Consider the following 16,368-nt stretch of genomic DNA (forward strand, 5'->3'; position numbering starts at 1 on the left):
TTTAATGGAACATTGTGTGGATGTTGCGTTAGAGGAAAATGCACAAAATATATTAAAGGCAGTCAGTAAATGCACACAGATGTTATACACATATTTTAAATACAATTAAATACTGCATTAAGGTTAGTATAAAATCCAATAATATTATTTAAAAAAAACCCATTGAAATCAGTCCCTAAAATAATGTATTATTAAAAACCTGGAATCGCACTTGCACAGACAAGCCTGATGAGAGAGAGCATGGTCGAATTCAAAACTGCGTTTTTGCGCCCTTGAAGGTCACTTCGGGAAGGGAGCCGCCTAAACTTTCACTCCAGATAAAATGAAAATGACGTTGCTTTCATTGCTCTATTCTCCAAGTGTATTTTAGCGGTCACAGTCACGCAATGAGACACAATTGCGCAACTCTCTGCACAGCTCTGATATTTGAAGGGAATAAATAGGGCATATAGCGATGAGTACTTCAAATTGATATTCTCTCCATTTGTGACGGAAAATTTGTCGGAATGAATACGACAGGTAACACATTTAAGAAATGTCGGTTTTCACAAAAATAAGGCTATTAAGCTCTCGTCTAGTGATCCCGATGCTAAAGAATAATTAAACCTCTAGAATTATCCACATGTGCACGTTTTCTTAGAGTTTTTATGAAGCACTGTGATGCTGCTGTAAAAGATTCTACATTGATTTATAAAAATGAAAGAAATTACTTTTAAAAATAATTTAAATGACATATAATAAATATTAATGCAGTTCTATATTTTTTTATAAAATACATTCATTTCATATTAATAATCCGATTTCTACAGGCTAAAGCGCGTATGAACGTCCGAGAGAAAATAAAGAGCAGAAATTAATTGATTTAAAATGAAAGATATGTGATTGCTTAACATCCACAGGCACTGACAATGTGAGCTCCCCCGTGCAGGAATCATAGCCCCACGTTCAAACATTCTTGCGCCGGGCTGGGGCCCTCCTTTAGGGCGGGGCCCGTTTCAATTGAAACGGTTGAAACATAGCTAAGGCCGCCTCTGAGTAAATGGGGCTCATAGTGGATTTTGAGTGGGTGTGTGTTTGTGTGTGTAACGTCTCGCTCGTGCCACTAGAGGTCTCAGCTGTCTCTCTCTTTCTCTGTCAGTCAGATAGACAGTCACTCAGTCAGTGTGTGTGTTTGTGTGTTTTCGGGTCTGCATGTGAGTTCAGGTTCGTTCATCATGTCCTCCGCGGGTACTGCAGGAGCTTGCGGGCCCGGACCGACACCGGGACCGAATCACGGCGCGTCAAACCCGCGAAAATTCAGCGAGAAGATCGCGCTGCACACACAGAGACAGGCGGAGGAGACCGCGGCGTTTCAAGAGGTCATGATGGACCTCACATCCACACGGGTAACTCACACATACATCAACACACGGTCACCGGTCCCGAGCTCTTTCAAAATGCCATAAACGTGTCTTTCTCCGGAGTGCGGGATCGCGCGCCGTGGCCGGTGGGCGGCGAGAGTACGCACGAGCAGATAGTTAGCATGCTAGCTAACGGAAGCTAATGAAATAACAGAGATTTGATGAAGACTACCAATTATAAATAATGTAGTGAAGTTAGATAAACGAGCGATGTTATTAAAACCATTATAAGAGTAAACCCGAGTAAATTTGTGTTTAATGTTTGCGTGATTGATGAGACTGATGATTGACAGGAAGCGATTAGCTACACACATACATTAGCATGAACTCACAGATTAATCTCCACATATAATTAATATTTATCGCGGTGAATCGGGATTTAGCTCTACGGAAATTATGTAAAATCACCGATGTATGGACTTGAATAATAAATGCCTTTCAGCAAGTCTCATGGTAGTTGAGATTTAATTCATCTGATGTCAGTCACACTTGAAGTGTAAATTATATCGTGACAATATAAGAGATTTGAGACACGTGACGTGTCATCGTTTAGGTTTTCTGTACATTGCGATGAGAAGTTCATGATCACCGCTAAACTGTCATGACATTCATAGATGATGTATTGTTGTGTTGTTAGTAGGCTTGCACGCAATACCGTAACATCGCTCGCGTGAATATCGCTGTTGTTTACGATAATATTGTCTGATTCTTTTTTTATGTACTGCAATAGTAAAACATGTCTATGAGTGATCGATGCTGTTGGTTATATCATTTTTTAGTTTTAAAATAACATCATTTAAATTGATTTTAACGTAAAGCAATAACATACAACATTATAACAATATAGCATTATTCAGCAAGTTATTGCATTAACCATGTTTTTTGTGTAGTTTTTGGCATATTGATTACCATTGGCAAAACTATGGCTTTGCTACAGTAACGTTAACTCTTTATACTGTTGTCTTTATACTTAACTTCAAGTTTTGCTTATGAATAATAACAGACTTGTGACATTATTCATTAGTTAATAAGTAGATAATAAATGTTGATAAACTGATCAGTTACAGTTGAAGGTTTTATAAGTATTTATTTAGTCACGTGACTGAATGCTGTTTGAAATATAATCATTAGCATTAGAGATATTGTGAAGTATGTTGTAACGCAAGGATCCAAACACAGCTTTATCAAATATAAGCACACAAATGAAGCTACCTGCATTACAGTGTTCAACGTGAAACATAAGGGTAGATAAACACAATGAGGTACAAACCACACATAAGAACAGCAGTACTTATGTTATGACATAGACTCTACATGATTTCATATAAATCTGTGTCTTAAACGCACTGTAAATCACTTTGAATGCAAACATTTAAATATTTAGCAACAAGACACTCCTTCGGTCATATTTCTCAGTAGAAATACATTACTATAGTAATCATCAGTGATGGCCGGTGACTTATTTTTTGAGGGCGCACGAAGCGAAGCTTGTCACAACATCATGTGTGTGGCTCGTCATGTCAAAACATGGTTTGGTGTGTCATGTGAACCTATGTGCATCATGTGTCATACGCTTCAAAGGGGTTTGTGATAAAGGAGACGCTCACGTTTGCTAGGTACTCGCTTAATCTCATGTGTAATCAGAGTTTCGTGTTAAGTTAGTGAGTGTTTTGTAAACATGAGCGGCTCTTTTATCATAAACCCTTTCAACGCGTCTGTAGCAGGCATGTATTTTGGCACATAGGTTCACGTGACGCAAGGAAAACATATTTTAAATTCGCGCCCCTTGGAAGTTAAGACCACGGCCGCCACTGGTAATCATGTAACAAAAAACTATGTGGACTATTGAATTATGGGAAATTACATGGCAGTAATTCAGAAAACCCATGTGCCTGCACGCGCACACATATATCTTATTGTTTATCTCAAGGTGTTTTTAGGTCTATTTCTAAGAAGTTGTGAGAAGATCTGAAACTCACTGTGTTCACTACAAACAGAAAGTCTCATAGAGTTTACATACGACACTTTTCTCCTATGAACCTGTTTATAACTTCATGACACACACAACATAACACAGGCACACTGTCAGTTCATTTCTATATCTATGATTATAACTGATGATCTGATATGAGAGACAGAGACAATTCTGTATTGTGTGTAGTAAAATGTCAGTTTTGTATGTTACGCAGAATGAAACTGATCGCAGGTGTTAAAACTATGTGTTTAGTGTTTGTGAAGAAGTGCTGTTTCTAATGAACATTAACTGTGTCGCTAAAGAACCGCCGCTTAACTTGAATGTTTCATTTTCAGATTCAGGCACAGAAGGTCCGATTATCCAGAAGCCAGGGTCCGTATTACGGCGGATCTTTGCCCAACGTAAACCAGATTGGCAGGAACCCATCAGAAATGCAGGTGTGTGTCTGTACTGGAGTGTTATAGTTCTCCTTCAGGGCGCGTGTGTTTGTGTTTCTCTGCTGGGATTGGATTATTTTAAACCTGGATATGTGTGTTTGTGTTTCTCCAGGGCTCGTTTCAGGCTCCCCTGGATGCCAATCGCTCCACACGACATCATGGTCTGGTAGAGAGAGTCCACAGAGACAAGCGCTTCATCTCCCCCATCAGACCCTACCAGAGACATGTATCCTTTTGTTCAACAGTCAAGTGAAGTAAAAACATCAATAATCATTGTATTTCTTAAAAAAAAAAGATTATATTCTTACTGTAAAGCTGGGGAAACACTCTTAACTACTAAGATTGTAAGACTGGACTCAATACACTTAAAAAATCTTTTTGTTAACTTGGCCAGATTTTAGTCTTTGGCAGACCTAAAGACTCAACACAACACACTTAACAACTGGACATCTGTCCATCTTTGTAATGATATAGGTGAGCTTTCCTCAATGTTATGGCCCTGTTTTATCAGCACTTATTCGCCCATGCACAGCTAGTGCTTAACCCTGGAGAACCCAGGAAAATCCAAAAACCCATTCATTCTGTTGAACAAATTTGACCCCGTGGGTTCTCCAGGGTTGAAGGAAAACATCACTGTTTTTCAATATTTTATTATGTTCTTACCTTAACTTAGACAAATTAATACATCCCTCTCTTTTTTCAATGCGTGCACTTAAACTTTGTACAGCGCATCGTGAATGTGTTAGCATTTAGCCTAGCCCCATTCATTCCTTAGGATCCAAACAGGGATGAATTTAGAAGCCACCAAACACTTCCATGTTTTCCCTGTTTAAAGACATGAGTAGTTATACCAGCAAGTGTGGTGGCACAAAATAAAACATAAAAATGAGAACTATATTGTATGGCTTGAAGAGCAGTTAGTTTGCAGCACTTGGACCTATGGCACAATAACATTGATGAAAGTTTGAGCGAGAGCGGGAGTAGTCAGGAGTGATGATGTTACTGCACGCCGAGGTTAAGATTAATTGTATGCATTGAAAAAAGAGAGGTATGTTTTAATTTGTCCAAGTTGAGGCAAGAAAATAGTAAAATATTGAAAAACTATGGTGTTGTCTTTATATGAGTTGTTGTTTTGCCAACACGAATACATTTTATTGCTTTTAGTCTTAATAGGTTAAGCCTAATAAACACTACTGTACCTGTAAGTCTCTGTATTTAAAGTTAATTAAAAAAGAAATCACTCCCCATTTCAGCCTAACTTCTGTTTAAAAAAGATGAATCCATACTTGCATATATAGATTAATTTTATTTTAATTTACTTCAATAAAAATCCTCTGCTATTTGAAGTCACTTTAAGGTTTATCATGGAGTTTAGATTTCCTGAACAACAGGTTTTTTGATACATGCTACACATCATTTTCTTTCATGGACCCAAGTAGCCTTGGCCACCTCACGTATTAAATTTTAGTTCTGCCACTGCCTGCCGAATCACATTTTATACAGTACTGTATGTCTCTCTTACATGACACACCTCTCACCCAATGATCAGAGTCAGGTGTGTTTGATAAAAGAGACATAAAGCAGTGGGTCACCAGGACCAGGATTGAAAACCACTAAAACGAATCACTGGCTGATTGAAACAGATTTGTAGAAACCTTTACAGCACTTTTGGGAGTACTTCGACTCGGCCCAGTAACACCCTCCCTCTCCCATTATGAGAGTGAGAAGGGGAGCGGACTTTTCAGGCGAGTTGAAGTACTCCCAAAAGTGCTGTTCCGCCATACAATATAGTTCCTCTTTTAAATCCGCTTAGAAAAGCGCTACGTTTTATTTTGTACCACCAAACTTGCTCGTGTAACTACTCGTCTTAAATAGGAAAAACGTTGATGTGTTTGGTCACTTCTAACTTTATCTCTGAGTGGTACCATTGAATGAATGGGGCTAAGCTAAATGCTATCGAAGTATCGTAGCGCGCCCCAGCGCTTACGTGCACGCACACAGATGATAGAGGGATGTATCAACTCTTCTTAGTTAAGGTAATAACATATTTTAATATTGAAAATGAGTAGACTATTCCTTTAAGAAGCACAAAGACTGACTTCATGTTTAATACTCCAGACACACACACACATAGTTCACAAATCACTCAAACCTTCTTCAGATCGCAGGAATGTGATTGGGTTTAGTGTTGTGCAGATCTTCTCTGTGTAGATACGGTTCATGTTCCTGACCTCTGACCTCAGATGGACAGCTCTCACAGCGGCTCTGTGTATCTGTCTCCGCCCCCTGACCCCAGCTGGAGAAGGTAACGTGCTCGCTGGTTGTATTTTACCTTTATGTCTACAGTCGCTTGCTTGCTAATAGTATGGTTAGGGCTGGACGGTATGAAGGTATATGTGTGCGCGCCAGGACCTACGAGCCAAAGCTGGAGGAGGAGCTTATTATTTAAGAGGTTTGCCATCTGTGCTTTAGGTTTCTAATTAAATAGCGGTGTATAAATGATTACTGTGGAATAAAATGACTCTTAAGCAAATTTTTGGTCATACCGCCCATCCCTACTCTACACATGCTGACAGATCTACTCTTGCTCTGCTGAAGTCTGTCTCTGAAGATCTTCGCCTTTATTTTGGTCTTTGGTTCTGTTCTAGTCCAGATGCCCCACATCACTCATTCTTTTGGTACTAAAATCTTCTTCTTGTCTGATGGTTGTTTTCTGCGTCAGGTGTGACATCATCTGCTTTCAACAAGTGAAGATGATCAGTCAAGAATCTTCTTAAAATGTTAAGCTTAAGATGGGCACTGTACTAACACACGCACACACACGCAGGGATTCTGTTGCTTTTTTCCAGCTGTATTTCTGATGTTAGTTTTGTCCATGTTTAACTTCTCAACATCTTAACGGCTCAACGCTTCTACTGACCCATCAGCTCTGCCCAACGTTCTTTGAATCTCCTTCTCTTCTCCTCTGGTCGCTTTATTTCTCTTGGATCTGGAATTAATCGACATTTTTCTGTCAATCATGAAGGAACTGGAACAGTAACTTTTCCATGGACAAGAGCCAGATATTCCATCAGCTTCCTACCACAGCTCTCAACAGGTGATCCACAGTACCACTTTCTCTCTCTCTCTCTCTCTCTCTCTCTCTCTCTCTCTCTCTCTCTCTCTCTCTCTCTCTCTCTCTCTCTCTCTCTCTCTCTCTCTCTCTCTCTCTCTCTCTCTCTCTCTCTCTCTCTCTCTCTCTCTTTGAATAAAGGTGGGAATGAAGAACCGGTTCTCCAGATTTGTTCATTTTAAAAGCATTACTGGAGCTGTTTGAGTGTCATGATGTTTGTTTCAGTTCACAGTGCTTGAGCGTCTGCATTGTCCTGCTGGTGTGGAGTTTTATTTAAAGTGTTGAGTTTGAGAATTGACACTCTTTCTATGGTAAAATCATCATAGCACACCTTAACATTATCTCTTAATCTCTCTCTCTCTTTCTCTCGCTCTCTCCCTCTGGTCTGCAGAACAAACTCAGACTCAGCGCTCCACACCAGTGTTATGAATCCACCTGCTGGTGACTCATTCAGTGGAGGACAGATGTTCACTCCGCAGGGCAGACGTGGTGGTCAGTGACACACACACACACACACACATACACGCACACAAACACACATAGTTGTGTGTCAGTTCTGATGAGGTTCTGTTGAATTCATGCAGTGTTCTCGTATCCTGTTCCTCCCATTGAAGAGAACGGTCCTGATGAAGGAGCTCTCCTGAAACCATGGGACTCCAGAAAGGTGCAGTACTTTTCAAACGTCATTTAAAAAAAATAAAAAATACCTGTCTAAACTGGCATTACAGAGAAGATCTCCGTCCACATTATACACAACAATAAACAACTTGTAAAAGAGTTTATAGTCTCTAGTAAAGCTTTATCTCTTGCACATATGTGTGTTTACAAAAACAATGCTTGACAGTGGCTTTATAAACTCCAGATGAGTGTATAGAAAATATAACTATACTGTGTTAGTATATAAAACAATCATGTGTGTGTGTTGTGTTTGTTGACCTTTTTAGCTTTTGCTGTTATCTTCAAGACCAAAATCCTGTGAGGTGCCTGGAATCACGTGAGTTTAACAGATCAATCAAACATCTATTGACTTCCCGTCCCAATTCCCTTACTGTATCCTATGCCAGGGCTAGTAGACTTGCGACCCGCAGGACAAATACAGCCCTCCAAACATCTTAATCTGGAACGCCAGTCATCTTTGTCTGATTTAATATCAGCGTGGTTACTTTTACCTTTACACTGTACATGACAAATGATGGCCGATAAACCGGAAAGAGAGTCAGAAAGGGACAGCATGGGGTACCAACTATCTGTGGGTGCATACTTATAAGATCCAAATTAACTTTATTACACTGCATGTGACACGCTGACGGGAAGTGATGTAATTCAGTGTTTTCCATTCAAAACACTGTGTGTGAAATGTATTAATCCTTTTTGTGTAACTTTATCAGTAACACTTTAAAAATGATTCATTACTGATAAGTAAATTATTAAGTATAAATATATGCTTTATTAAAAGCTCTTGTGCTGGAATGAACTTCTCTCCCATGTTGACACAGATTTAGGATTAAACAGAAATTTCATTGACTGTCACTAGGGGGCGAACTCTGACAGTCACATCCGAATGTTGTGTACAGTGGAAAGATGATTTTGTTAATATATCTTTAAAATATAAACAAATGAAAACATGAAGTGCAATTTTAGTCATTAGAAGAAGACTGGCTATATGTTGTGAATACTTGAAATATAACAATTTATGAAAGTTAAACATTGATAAACAAAAGAAGTTTAAGAGCTGAACTTACGTTACTATACAAAAATACATGTGTTGATTATTTACACTTGCACTTTTTTTGTGCAATGTTCAGAGTTGAATTATTAACATTTGTCTCTTGCAATGTTAAACTGGTTGTCAGTAATCGAAGGTAAAATCCTGGATACAAGATGTGTGCATTTTTGAAAATGCATGTTTTTTAATATATGACCTATAACAAAAACAACATAAGTTATAACATATATAATAATAATAATAATAATAATACTTTAAAATAGGTTAAAATAGGGATAAAAGTTTGGCCCGCATCACATTTATAAAATCTGTCCCTCGAAGAAGAGTACTTGAAGACCTCTCTCCTATGCCCTAGAAGTATGTACTGTATTTGTTATGTTGAAGTATATTTAAGTTGAAAGACATACTAAATCTAATCTGGATTAGTAGATAGTAGTAATAGTATGAGAATTGGGACGTGTAATCAGCTTTCACTCTTTATTTCCAAACTATATGATGACCTTTATTCTCTTCATCTTTTGTGTTGTTTTGAACTGTATTGTGTGTAGTTGTGTTTATCTGAACCAAATAGACAGATCTGACACTAGGGTTGTGTTCGTAGACGATACTATTGACGATAGTCAGACATGTGCCAGATAGCGGGCCTTCCTAACGATAGTTGGCATGTTTGCTTGTTATAGTTTTAAATTATCATCATCATAGTTTCACATTAATATGTGCATGCTTTTCCTCGCATTAGAGGGTTTGTGGCCTTGACTTTATGTATTCACTGTCATGTCTAATCGCTCACTAATTCTTACTGTACTTTGTTTGTAGTGTCTATCCCTCTCCAGACCAGCAGGGCGGCTCCCCTCACGCATCCACAGTGTTAAATACGGGCGGCTCACTGCCAGATCTGTCCAGCTTGCATTTCCCGTCACCGCTTCCCACGCCGCTAGATCCCGATGAGCCCGGTTACCCGTCTCTCAGCGGTGGCAGCAGCACGGGTAACCTGACCTCCACCCTTACTCAACTGGGCATCAACACCCACAACACCTTCCATTCTCAAGGTGCGTGCAGACACATTCTGTTTGCTTCATGAAAAGTTTTGTACAAAAAATGTAAAAGAAAGCAATATTATATTTTATTTAGTATCTTTTTCACATTTACATTATATACATGTAGAAGACGCTTTTATCCAAAACAACTTTTAAATGACATTTCTTGATTTAAATCAGTATTGATGAAGTGCTGGACACCTGACTGATATTGTTCACTTTTGCCCACAAGTCTTTTCCACATTTGTCTATAAGTATTAAAGTATACGCCTTCAGATCAAAAGATGTTTTTGAATAATCAAGTTAACATTTTTACTGCTGTTATTATAATGAGACACACATGAAGCTGAGTATAAATGAGTAAGGTATACAAACAGATGACTCAACAGTACTTCCACTGACCAATCACAATCAAGTATTCCAAAGGCTATGTCATATATGTATTTATTCAACATATTTAACACATTTGTGGTGTTCTTTGTTTTCGTGAAAATGTTTTTTTTGTCTGTAGGTTTGTTGCCATCTCTGCAGGGTACGCTGAGTAACCCCTCCCTCCAGTCATCGCTTAGCAACCCCAACATCCAGTCATCTCTCAGCAGTTACTCGTTCCCCAACTCACTCAGCTCCGCCTCCCTGCAGTCGTCTCTCAGCAACCCTTCCCTCCAGTCCTCGTTAAGCTCCTCCCCTTCAATGAGGTCATCGCTCAGCAATCAGTCATTGCGGTCTTCTCTCAGTAACTCCTCCCTCAGCAGCCAGTCCCTCCAATCGGCAGCCAGTAACAGTTACGGCGGCGGACCGTGCGGCTCGCTCGGACCCGGACAGTCGCAGCAGAGCACGTCGCCCCGCAGGCGAGCGCTGCCGCCCCCTGTGAGTCTTCCCTCGGATAACCGCAGACATCACCCCAAACAGTTCTCGCCTACTCCCTCATCCACCCTAACCAGCATCACGCAGGTAAACTTGTGCTGAAATCATAACGAAACAAGTTTACAACTAAAAAAAGCAATCCCATGTTAAACTGTCTGTCTGTCTTTCAGGGTGTACCTCTTGACACCAGTAAGCTGCAGGGGGATCAGAGATTGTCGCAGTATTCTTACGGGCAGCCGCAACAGGTTCAGAAGGGTCTCGGTTCTGCGCAGACAGACAGTCACGCGTATGCGCAAACCACGCAGCTTCACCTGCACAACATGCAGAATCTGCAGAAGACGCACAACTTTAATATGCAGCCGAAGCAGAACCCCATGAGTTATGGGTCAGCAGACATGATGCACACGGGCGTCTCAGTGGAGCAGCAGTCCGATCAGCAGATCAGTCAGTCGCTCAGCAATGAACTGGACTTTTATAGTGTAAGTGCTGAGCAGCTCAATAAGGATTTATTGTTTTGACCATCAGCTCCTCTTTCCATCACAAAGTCCCGAAGGAAAATATATTCACTAATCAGAGTGGAGTATTTTACCCGATCTTCTGCCGTGTAGAGTTCTGGTTGTTCTGGATTCTGTATGACGATGATGAAGTTAAATCAGATCTAACAGCGATTGTAAAATGTTGTGGTTAAACTCTTAATTGATGCTTAATTGATGTGAGTCTCTGTTGTCCTGCAGGATACCTTGTTTCTCAACTCTCTGCTGGACGACCCGTACCTCACCCTGCAGTTAACTGGCCGACAGAACCAGAACCTCAATCAACAGGTCTCTCATACACAAACACCCCCATTATCACGTTGTTATTGATGTTACGGTTGTCTTGATTGTGATGAAACTCTTTTTTTTACCTTGGGCAGATGGGTGATGTTGGTTCTGGTGCCACAGTGAAGGGTCAGGAGAGTTCCTATCATAACCAGCAGGGGGCACTGGAGACCACAGGACCACAGCTGCTCACTCAAAACCAGTGTCAGAGTTACACAGATGGACAACACCCCGGGTCCAACATGATCCTGACAGGTGAGTTGGTGCTGATTGGCTGATGTTAATGACCACATGTTATCACCGCACTTAGGTAGAGTTTGAGTTTAGACGGAGAACGTCTGTTTGTGTCCTCAGGAGATTCTTCATCAGGACTGTCTAAAGAGATCACCAACGCCCTTGCAGGTGTACCAGGCTTCGAAATGGACCCGTTTTCCTCTGAAGACACGCTGCGGATGGACCCGCTGGCGCTGGATGGTCTTGGCATGCTGACAGACGGAGACCTGATGCTGGCCGACCCAGCGGTGGAGGACTCCTTCCGTTCCGATCACCTGAAATAAGGACTGGGGTGTTTGGAGAGTGTTTGTGAATATGTGTTCATGTGGCATCTCCTCTGTGTGGTCAGGAACAGCAAGGCGCTCGTGCGTGCGTGGATGTGTGTGTGTGTGTGTGTGTGTGTAAAGTGAGTGCATGCTAACTAAATCGCTCAAGCACATGCACCTAAACTGTGAGCATTTCTTCCTTTAATTTGCTGTGTTTTTTAGATCTGTGTTTCAGACCCAACGGGTTCAGTCACTGACATCACAGTCAGCGCCGTGCACAGAGAGCCATTGCCCCTCTCGCCAACCACCAACACCGCTCAAAGTGTTTTGATACCGCTCCGCTAAAGATCCACTGATTTCGATAATCCACTTCATGTTTTCCCGCCTTCTTCGCAGCATCTTTCACAATCGTTGTCCTCTCCGACAGTTCCCGAAATGAGTTGCATTAACAGGTGGATTCATTACATTACCTAGGTTGACCATACGTGCCATTCTTCCCAAACTCGTCCTGGCCAGGATTTCGGTGCGTTTTCCGGAAGTCGTATTTGTTGACCACATACGCCATTCAGTTAAACATAAAACATACAATTGTAGTTTCATTCTTACTTTAAAATGTAACGGTTGCTTTTCTGTAATAATAATAATAATCCTCTATGATGTATGCGGTCGACAAATACGACTTCTGGAAGACGCACCGAAATCCTGGCCAGGAGGGGTTTGGGAAGAGTGCCACATTTGGTCACCCTACATTACCTCAACTGTTGATCCGCTGAATGAGCAATTTGGTCATTTGTTTATGTATTTCTCTCGGTAATGATTTGCTCTTGGTCTTCTAATGCTGTGTTAACACCAACAGTGTTTGAGGCGTTAAAGTCACGTCTACATTTGCGCATCTAAAGCGAAGTAGACACGCGGAAAAAGCAAGCATTTGACCCGCGTCAGAGGCAAAATCCGCTTCTTGTGGGAGGGGCAAGTGCTATGCGGTTCTCTGTTTGCAAGATGGCTGATGTTGATTGTGCATTTATCAAGAGAGTTTGTATTTGGTCACCTTACTATAGGGGGAAAATAAATGCTGCAGGTCGATAAACGTCACGTGAGTCGTGAAATGTGTATTACAACTTACCAGGTTGCCCGATTTCCTCACTGGCACTCTTCCAAGCGAGGTCCTTTTTATTCCTGTCTCTATAGAAATAAGAACGTGTGTCGTATAGCTCCGGGTGACTGCTCACAGACAATATCAAGCCTTCATGGGCAGAGGAAATTCACAGAATTTAATCAGATGCATTTTCTTACTTTAGTATAACAGTGGTGGGGGTTCATTCCCAGTTTAACATTGTGGCTCGATCAAAATATTGATGTGTCGCTCGAGGTGATTCTGTCTGTCTGTCTGTCTGTCCTGGGTAAACTGGGACAGGGCAGGATGAGTGTTAGGAAATAATCCATAGCCATGTTTGATATATCATCATCATCATACTACCATACTAGTAGTGTGTAAATTATCTGTATGCATGAAACACTCAGTATGGTGTATATGAGCATGGTGTGTTGAATACTGTATCCCATAATGCAATGCGTTCAACTTAACCTACCATTTCCAGTGTGATAAATGAACGGTTATATAAACTGTCTTTTGTAAATTGATCAGACTGCCAAAAGTTGCAAATATATTTTACACAAATATAAAATGACAACTGGACACCACTTGCAACTTTAAACGATGTGATCATATTTATAAAGCGTGTAGAATTGAGCTGTTTTTATGATTTATTGTGGGATAATGCCTCATTTAAAGAGCAGTATGCAGTATATACTGCACGGTATGAAGTATGTAGTGAACTGATTGATTTCATTTCAAACACAGCTGGCACCTTGATGAGGTACCTGTAGTGAGACGAGATGAAACGGATGAATGTGTCTCAGCATCAGTGTGTGTTCTCCTGGCTGGTTTCCTCTTTTTGTGTTTTTGAAATGACCAAATATTTGTATGTGTGTATATATATATATATATATATATATATTTGTATGTGTATTGACTCTGCTTTTTGTTTGTGTGTCTGATACAATCATGTGATCAGGTTTACTGGAATCCTCTCATCTGCACTTGCCGCTTGTATTTGCACGAATATTCTCTCGAGCAAGGCCATATTTAATAGACATGATATTTTTTTGTAAGTAAATAATGTGCACTGTAAGATTTATTTTTAAAGAGAGTTGCTATATGTGCATACGTGTATTTGCATTTGAAAAGAAGCAATTTTATATATAAAGGAAGAAAAGCTGCAGGTTTGTGTTTTGGATGTTTGGTTTATGGTTGGGTCAAACCTATCACATGTCATTTAATTCAGCTCTTAAAGATCAAAAACATCTTGTGTGAACTGAACACAAGAGGAGAAAGTGTATTTCTGGCCTTGTTATTGTTTCAGTACCCCGCTGCCTTTGTGTTGTGTGTGTTTGAGTTTGTGTTTTGATTCATCAGCAGTATGTTGTATATGATGTTTGACCGTCTGCTGTGCTGCACAAATGATTTCTGCAGGAATTGGGCTTTAAATCCCACAGTGCCTCAACTTTCTTTGGGAAATCAGAACGTTTCTGGAGCTCAAGTGTGGGATTTTAGATTTGGGTTCAATGGGATTTGTGATGTTAAACTCGGCGCAGGACGCTGCTGGTAAAACATGGAGTTATGAGCTTCACTTTACATTTGATTATTTCCAAATTTTAAATCAGATGCATTTTATATGGAGGAATATATCAATAACTAACATATAGCATAAAATAATCCATGTGTTTTCATCAAAATACTTTAGTCCTTCTAGCCCCTTTAATAAAGATGAAATGATAACCTAACTCTGCATGTAAGCGCGGGACACGAGTGTGTTTTTAATATATTTTAATGTAAAGTTTATATGCTGTTTCACATCTGCTACTGCATTGCACTGTTTAAAATAAAGCTGTTGAACAGCTACAGACTCTTATATCCCCAAAATGACTCAACTTTGACCTTCTGTTATGAATGCTTTAGCTTGTCATGATGGTAACTTGGCCCAGCTTTTGTCTTGGTCAAATATGAAAGGAAACAAAAAGATTTCTATTTTATGATGTACTTTTACAGTTGTTGTTTAATTTTTGTTATGTCAATAACCAGGGAATGCCAGTTGTAAGTTGTAAATATGTTCCTAAAGCATATTATCTTCTAACAGAAAATTTTTTTAAGACTGTATCCTCACCATATTTTACAGAAAAATAAAGAGTTTAGATGAATGGATGTGTGTCAGACTCTTTAAACAGGTGACTGTGTTCAGTCCAGATTACCATAACACACTGTATACATGACTAATATTTAACAATACTATTCTAGTCTTTTCACTATTCTTACCTTTATTCTATCCTATAACTTTGTTTAATGTTCCTATGTAACCTAATGATTTTTTCATTCACTTTACTCACATCTGATAAACGTGGGTAGTGTTGTGGTTCTTGTGGGTTAATCTATAAGCTATCACATCAAGTCAGTTCAGGATTCCTGACTTGTATTAAACCAATTTGCATCACCTTAATAATAACTGATAAATATGAGATTTTTTTTTTTTTTAAATGTTAAGAGTTTCTTGTGTACTTTAGTACCTTTACACTGTGGTGGAAATTTAGAAAATGTCATATTCATTGCTTTTCTGCAAAGCTTTTATTCAAAGGGGTCATATGATGAGATTTTTTAAAGATGTAAAATAAGTCTTCAGTGTCCACAGAGTGCTTATGTGAAGTTTTAGCTTAAAATACCGCACAAATAATTTAGTATAACATGTTAAAATTGCCACTTTGTAAGTGTGAGCAATAATGTGTGTGTCCTTTAACATGCAAATGAGCTGATGAAATGCAAACACTGATCGCCATAATGGTGGTTTGTTAAAATTGAAACTCAATTGTGCTATCAATTATTTTCTCTTTGTCTATGCACTAAATCAGTGGTTCTCAAACGTTATTCCTGGAGGCCCACTGCCCTGCACATTTTGTATGTCTCCCTTATTTAACACATCTGATTCAAATCATCAGCTCATTAGAAGAGAACTGAATGAACTGAACTGAGTCTGTCAGACAAAAGAGACATACAAAATGTGCAGGGCAGTGGGCCTCCAGGAATAACGTTAAGAACCACTGCACTAAATGGCAGTGCCGTGGCTGGATATTATAATAAGATCCCCTTCTGACATCACAATGGGAGCCAAATTTCAATTAGCTATTTTTCACATGCTTGCAGATAACGGTTTACCAAAACGAAGTTTCTGGGTTGATAGAAGCACTGGAAACCCTATTATAGTACGTAAACATTAAAAAAGTCAGATTTTTTAATGATATGCCCTGCTGAAAACAACAACATCAAACCAGCATGGGAATTATGCTGGTCTATGCTGGTTAAGCTGGTGGTCACCAGCATACCAGCACCAAAACGCAACATATGCTGGTAT

General features: G+C 39.7%; 1 protein-coding gene across 2 annotated transcripts; it reads left to right on the forward strand.

Annotated features, from left to right (window-relative positions):
* Positions 1-1,100: 1,100 nt before the first annotated feature.
* Positions 1,101-15,168, forward strand: LOC135752208 (CREB-regulated transcription coactivator 2). Of its 2 annotated transcripts, XM_065270618.2 has the most exons (14): positions 1,101-1,385; positions 3,711-3,812; positions 3,925-4,038; positions 6,056-6,117; positions 6,838-6,909; positions 7,316-7,416; positions 7,509-7,588; positions 7,869-7,918; positions 9,467-9,699; positions 10,199-10,638; positions 10,722-11,030; positions 11,286-11,372; positions 11,465-11,624; positions 11,724-15,168. In XM_065270618.2, the coding sequence occupies exons 1-14, from the start codon at positions 1,215-1,217 to the stop codon at positions 11,924-11,926; spliced, it is 2,184 nt and encodes a 727-aa protein (XP_065126690.1). In that variant the 5' UTR covers positions 1,101-1,214; the 3' UTR covers positions 11,927-15,168. The 2 variants fall into 2 exon arrangements, with proteins under 2 accessions (XP_065126690.1, XP_065126691.1); XM_065270619.2 differs by lacking the exon at positions 6,838-6,909.
* Positions 15,169-16,368: the final 1,200 nt, after the last annotated feature.

This window comes from Paramisgurnus dabryanus, chromosome 13 (genome assembly GCF_030506205.2).
Source record: "Paramisgurnus dabryanus chromosome 13, PD_genome_1.1, whole genome shotgun sequence".
NCBI classification, from domain to species: domain Eukaryota; kingdom Metazoa; phylum Chordata; class Actinopteri; order Cypriniformes; family Cobitidae; genus Paramisgurnus; species Paramisgurnus dabryanus.